The 7,024-nt window shown below is 45.3% G+C and overlaps 1 protein-coding gene across 4 annotated transcripts in view; it reads left to right on the top strand.

Moving 5' to 3' along the window:
• The window catches only part of CUNH4orf17 (chromosome unknown C4orf17 homolog), a 34,142-nt gene extending 30,237 nt beyond the window's left edge, over window positions 1-3,905 (top strand). For all 4 annotated transcript variants that reach the window (XM_025204259.1, XM_006023681.3, XM_006023682.3 and 1 more), the window contains one exon: window positions 3,577-3,905. In XM_025204259.1, the coding sequence (XP_025060044.1) occupies window positions 3,577-3,791 (215 nt within the window). In that variant the 3' untranslated portion in view covers window positions 3,792-3,905. The remainder of the gene's footprint in view (window positions 1-3,576) is intronic.
• Window positions 3,906-7,024: the final 3,119 nt, after the last annotated feature.

Genomic DNA, 7,024 nt, shown 5'->3' with positions numbered 1-7,024 from the left:
ACGTGTGAATAATTTAGCACTAGCCAATCACGGGGAACAAATTTGCATACTGGTGGCAGGAACTCTTTTGCACCGTGCATTCCTCTTGCAACATGAGCAATGCACCCTGCAAAAGAAGCTGCAGAAAAGGCGGGAAACTCGTCCCTGCACCGGGGTTTCCTCTTGCTACAGGAAACTCTCCCGTGCAATGCTCTGCAACTTGACGGGGATACTTCTGGTGCCGAAGCGCACACACAATCATGCCTTTTGGGTCATGACAGGGTGAATCTGATATCTTTTATTAGACCTTTATTAGACCAACCCAAATGGTTGGAGAATAGTTATTAAGCAAGCTTTCAGGTTCAAAAACCCTTCGTCAGGCTAAGGAAGTTTCAGCAGTTGGTGTGTGCTCTTCCTGGACGGAATGAAAAGTAAAGAAGCCAGGGGCTGGGCTGGGGAGTCAGTTGCCAGGCAGATTGATCATTTAGGGCATTTTTACATGTGCTCCAGGGGTGGTGGTGGGGGAGGTGCTTTAATTAGAGAGGCTCTAAGAGCCACTCTAATTAAAGTGCCAGCAGCATCTAGTGTATCAGTGTCCCTGTGCTTCAAAATGGCAGTGAGGGTGCTTTTAAGCTCATCGAACAAGCTTTAGTTAAGGTGCCCCATCACCATTTTGAAGTGTGGGGACACTGATACACAAGATGCATAGGCTGCTGGAGCGTGCTAATTAGCACACTGTAGCAGACTCGATTAGTTGCATGTCTACATGCACCTTTACTATTTATTTCCATATCAGCATCAACACAATGCAATAGAAACGTAAGAAAATACCAATGTGCCTTCTTAAATGGTGGAGCCTAGAACAGCACACAATACTCTAGCGGAGGCATAATCAGTCTGAGTAGTGATATTATCACATCCTGTGTCTTACGTACTATACTCCTAATGCAGCCCCAAATGGAGTTTGCTGCTTTGTTGGGTTTTTTTTGTTTTTTTTTTTGGGGGGGTGGGGGGGGGGTTGTTTTGTTTTTTTTACACTGCCTCATGTTGCTCTCACTGAATTTGTGATGCACCAAAAGTTCCCCAGGTCCTTCTCACCAACACTACTGCCAAGCCAATTACCTCCCATTCTGTTTGTGCATTTGTTTTTTCTTCCTTGTGTGCGGCACCTTATATTTCTCTGTTGAATTTCATTATATTGTCTAATGCCCAAATCGCTAATCTGTTAAAATACTTCTGAAGTCTAATCCTATCCTCCAAAGCATTACAACCCCTCCCAGCCTTGTCATTTGTAGCCTTAATGAGGAGGGCTCTTTGTTCCTGCATCCAAATCACATGGTGAACACTAGACCCAGAACACACCCCTGTGGATCCCCATTTGAAACCTCTTACCATTCTGACATTGATCCATTTATAGCTCTTCTCTGCTTGCAGTTATTCAGTCAGTTACCTAGTAACTACCTAATAGGTCATTTCTCAAGTTTACCTATAAGAATGCTACACAACACTATAGCAAGAGTCTTTCTAATGTTGAAGTATACTAATTCCACTGCATTCTCTTCATCCCCGTCAAAGAATGAATCAAAGCATGATACATTGTTAACAAATTTATGATGGCTACTAGTGATCATCAGGGATCTGGGTTTTCCATTTTTCATGGAAAAATGAAGATTTTCCCCTTTGAAGTAGGAAAGTGTGGGTTTCCTGTTTTGCAACCAGCTCTCTGCAGGCTGGCAGAGGTTCAGCCTGCAAGAGCTACTTGCAAAAGGGCAGGAAACCCTAAGCCCCGTCCAGAGGGGGTGGGGGCAAGGCCTGAGAATCTGAGTCAGCCAGGATTAGCTCAGACTCGCTTTCCCTCCTGTGGCCCTTGGGATAAGTAGGGCTTTTGGGGGCTGGGCCCTGCCAGTGGGGGGTGGCTGGGAGGGGAGGGTGGGCTGTGGGTCAGGTGAGAGTCATGCTGCCAGGGGAGCTGACAGGATAGGTGGAGAGTAGAGAAGGGCACGGGGTGTGTGGGTGGCAATCACCTTGTCCTGTGCTGTGGGCCAAGGCTGGGGCAGGTGCAGACTGCCTTGTCCCACTGTGGCTTATCTCAGTTGGGCTTGGGCTGGGACTGGGAGCATTGCCCAGCTGGGGCAGTCACAGCAGCACCTCAGTGCAGGAGGGAGGGAGGAAGCAGACACTGCGTCCCTGCCTGCCAGGCCAGGTACCCTTGGGGCAGGGTTGGGGGCTGAGGCTGAGGACAGTGCCCAGCCGGGGCAGTGCCTGGGGTGGGGGCAAGGGCACGAGGGGGGCAAGCATTGCCCACCTTCTATGCCAGTGTCTACTACCCTGCTGCTCACCACACTGCCACACCACATCCTGCTGGCCTGCCTTTGCGGCAGCTGCTGGGAGCTCTGCTGGAGGTGGCAGCAGGGTCTATGTGTGTGTGTGTGATGGGCTGGGGGAGGCAGCAGGGGAGGGTCATGCATAAGAGACAGTGGTTGGAGGGACACTACGGGTAGAACCAGGCCAGAACCAGGCCTGGAGGCCCCTGGCCTGCTAAAGCAGCCTGTGCAGGGGAAGACTCCTGCCTAGCTCAGAAGGGAATGGGCTTATCCAGCCTCGTCCCTGAGCCCCAGTCAAGGTTTTCACTGGAGGGCATGTGGATCAGTAGGGCCTGGGCATAGGTGCAAGGAGCAGAACAGGAGGGGCTGGCACTCTTCAGAGCCACAAAGCAGCAGGAAGGACAGCCGCAACTGGATGTGTGGCCTGGTGCAGCGGGGGAGAGAACTGCTGCTGGGAGGAAGCAAGTGTGGGGCAGGTAGGGCTGGGGGGCTACGGGTTGGGAGAGAGGGGCAATGGCATGGGCAGGGCACCGGCATATAAGTGCTGCTCATTGCCATAAAGCAGCTGTGGGAATAGCCTCAGCTGGACTCGTGTCCTGGTGAGCGAAGTGGGCAGGGGGAGCTCTGATTTTCTGATAAAAAAACCAAAATCAAACATCAAAATATATAGGTATTTAGAATGTATTTTATTATAAAGATCAAGGCACTGGTAGGCTTCCAACTTGCTTTAAAATTGTAGATACATCAATAAGACATTGCGTTCATTTGATATCTATATATAGAGTGGCCTTTCATTTTAATCATGGAAAAATGCAGATTTTGGGGGGTTTGATCAGAGAATTTTGGGTTTTTAAAGAGAGAAACTGGGGTCCCTGGTGATCACCCCCTCCTTCCAGGGGAGGGGGTGTCCAGTCTACAATTTCCTAAGTCCTCTATTCCACCATTTTTACAGATGGGCACTGGGTTAACTTTTCTCCGGTCCTCTGAGATTATCATTTAATAATAAATGCATGAATAATTTATTAATTAATGACCTTGAGATATGGGCGAGAGTCTATAACTGGGATGTGAAAGTAAATGAGGGACATTTTGTAGTACAACCATTTTCTATTGTGACTGTGTTATCAGGTCATATTTGCTTAATGGATAGAGACTGCATGCTGCTTTATTTTCAGAACAATCCCAAGAACCCATGTGCAATACCAAACGTACAATGAAAACAAAGCCCAAACTTAACAACACATACAGCTTTCATGTTCAAAATCTCTTTCAGAAAGGGATCAAGAGGGCCATCTGTTCACGAGGCAGAGAAATACAAGCCCCGTCTCTGAAAGTTTACGTCCAAGGAAGCCTGCCAACAGGCCAAGAACTGAAATGAGCCGCAGTCCTGCCGCAGCACTTCAGAGGCCCCACCTACGCTACACCAGGACACCGCTTAGTCAGAGAGTCTCTCTCTCCAGAGAAGAAATCCCCCGTCAAAGCCACTGAAACAGTGCAATCACTCTCATCCATTTATAACACCATACACACTATTGGCAGTGATAGCATTTGAAAATACTTAGTCTGGCAGCTACCTTTTTAAAAATAAACTTGTATTCATTATATTTAGTCCCTGTTTATTTCATCAAATATGTAGCAGAAGCACATATATAAAGCAGGAAAACTGAACTAAAGATTTAGGCAAAAAAAAAAAAAAAAATTGGCAGTGGACCTGCCCTTTAAAAAAAAATAAAAAAAAAATACGCATGCATACATGAGTTTGGTCACAGGAAATTAAGGCCCATAGGATGTGTCCAGTGAGCATGCATGTGTGGTGCCTCAAAGCTGTTTGAGGCATGGCAAACCATGTGAGGTACATGTGCACCCATTCACTGCACTGCAAATTTGCAGCCCGGCACCAAAATTTGACACTGAGTGATCCCTGTGTCAAAAAAAGTCACTGAGAAAAGTGATGTGGCAGCAGCACGCGCCACCAGAACTGGAGCCTGGCCAACCAGAGCCACATTCTGGCTGCCAGCTGGGCTCCAAGTGGCTGGATCAGTGCCATTGCTGCCCCAGGAGGCTCCCAGGACCCCAGGTAAGGCTGCTAGAGCCAGCACAGGTGCTGGCTTTAGCCTCCCCTACCCCACCCAGGGCAATTAGCTGTGTGCCGGAGCACGCATGCAGGGGCATGGTCTGGGACTAAAAGCAATGGCACAAATACGTGCCACTGCTTTGTGCCATGGGAAATATATGTGCCTGCATGTGCACATTTGTCTGGACATGCCCTAGAATACTAGTATTTGGATGTGCCAAATAATCATGCATGATAGATATATGAGAGAACACTTTTTTGCAGGGTACAATGAAGGCATCAGGTTTTAAAAAACCAATCTGAGTTTTCAAGCCTGTATCACTAACAATACTGTAGGTGGAACATCCTCTTGGCAAAGAGCAAGCCACCACCTACTTTAGTTTCTCTTAGTAATAGAGAAACATAACAAGTTTTAGCATCTTATGTTAGAGATGGGAACCTATGGCCCATGGGCTGGATTCGGCCCCTGAAACATTGGATCCAGCCTATGAAGTTGGGGTTTTGGTGGTATTCAGTGGTGGAGGGCTTTGTTCATATGGCACTGCACCACAGCTGGATGATAGGGTATTTCACCCATGCTGTGCCCACGGCCAGCAGGTGGAGAGAAGTGATGATGGCAGCTGCCAGGTACTAGCAGCACCTTGTCTGGGTCACAAGCTGGGGAACATTGTGGCTTCCCCTAGGACAGTGGTCAGAAAAAACACCAAATAAATCAAAATATCATAGAAATTACAGCAAGCAAAGATGATCAAATACTGGAATCATTTACCTGAAGTATACCTTTTCCCACACTTCTAGGTGAGCTTAGTCCTTCTGCTCTGAGCTTTGTTTTTGCTAAGTTCAATATTACCTCCAACATTGTCCAATTGCTTTTTTAACTACCTTGAGTTTGCAGTTTCATAATCAAGCTTCTTGTAGCTCAAGAACCAAGCAGCAACCTCAATTTTACATTCCTCTGCTAGTGTCAAGAACTGGTAAATGACTGACAGATCTGGTTCTTGACCTGTAATCATAAGACCACCAGAGGTTAATTCTTCAGAGGGGGGCACCACGCTGATCACCTGGTGCTATTATTCCCTCTCCTTCACATCTGCCAAGTCATACTAAAGAGGTAGAATATAATTTAATATCAGTATGACTTTTCTGTGTATGCACCTGCTATGGTTGCACCAGAGGAGAAAGCAGGTGGCACTAATGGGGAAGAAATGGCCCATGTAACTTAAGAATAAGTGCAGTACACATGTTGAAAAAATTTGAAATCCCTTTTTGTGTTGCTTACTTTTCATTGATTGATTTGAAGAAAAACATTTGTAAGCCCAATCTATTTAGAGTCATTATTAAAAAAAAGTTAGCAGCAATATCAATATCTCTATTAAAACAAGAACACATTTCCTCTGTCAGACTTATCATCACAATAGTTTAGAGGGGATAAAGCAGAGCAGAAAGTGAGTTAGTTTACAAGGATAAGCAACAAACCATACTGGGTTTTTTTTAACTGCCTATAACTAACTGCATCTGCACAAATTCACAAAGCTAGTCTTCTCCCCACACCAGGGATACCCTCTTCCCCTCTGCACTAAGGGCAAGTTGCATGATACATGTACACACTCCCATACTTCACACAAATACTTCAGCAGGTGAATTTAAGTCAATTAAAGGCTCCATGTGGTAAATGGCTTCATGTGGCATGACAGACATCTGTCTATGTCTCAGTCTAATTTTTGATTCTCCATAGAAATGCTGCATGATGAAAATTTTCAGCCTGAGCTAATGGGAGTGTGCTTGCCCTCCAGTTCCCCTCCTCACTCCATGATCCTGTCCACCTGCTCTTTCAGCTACTTGATTCCCTACCAAAAGCAGCTAAGGCAGACTAGCATACATAATTTGAAGCACAGCAATGATGGAGATTCCCACAGGACTATTCTTGTGAGGTAGTCGCATTTCATTGTGCTATAATAAAATGAGACAGCCCATCTTCCCACTATCACTGTCCCTGACACCAACAGCTGAGAGTCTGCAGTCTTCAGGATCCAGTCTGCTGTTACTGAAAAGGTTCAGATAATACACTGGTTGAAAATTGTCATACATCTATGTCAAGCATTTTTAAATTCTTCATGAATAGCTCAGGTTGCAATCTAATATTCCTCAGACAGTATTTATATTCCATTACTTTTGGAAGTTATTACCATGTTACCGGAGACCTGGCCCATTCAATAAGTAACATGTTTGCAATGAGTAGCAAACACAGAAATAGCTGTAAGTTATGTAGCCTTTACTATACTTACTAATATGGGCAAGTTTGAGAGTTGCATTACTGTTAAAGAAAAATGAATACAGATCTGCAAGCAGCTGAAAACAATTTCAATACGTAGTTTAAAGAGAAGTAGCATCCACCACCTAAAGAAAATTTGTACGCAAGTACAATGAATCATTACAATTCTTTTTGCTGTCAAAATTAAGATGGGAGAAGTATTAAAGAATGATAATGGTTACCTAAATATATCTAGAGAAGAACTGGTATTGCCTCAGAGAGGCGAGGGCTGCATAACGTATCTAATTTTTTTTCAATTAATAAATACATCCACCCTTGGAAAATGAGACAAAATTATAACAACCCCCATCCCAAACCACATGCAGTTTAAAACAA

Source organism: Alligator sinensis, unplaced genomic scaffold (genome assembly GCF_000455745.1).
Source record: "Alligator sinensis unplaced genomic scaffold, ASM45574v1 scaffold353_1, whole genome shotgun sequence".
In the NCBI taxonomy this organism is placed as follows: Eukaryota; Metazoa; Chordata; order Crocodylia; family Alligatoridae; genus Alligator; species Alligator sinensis.
This window is presented reverse-complemented; position numbering and strand designations above follow the sequence as displayed.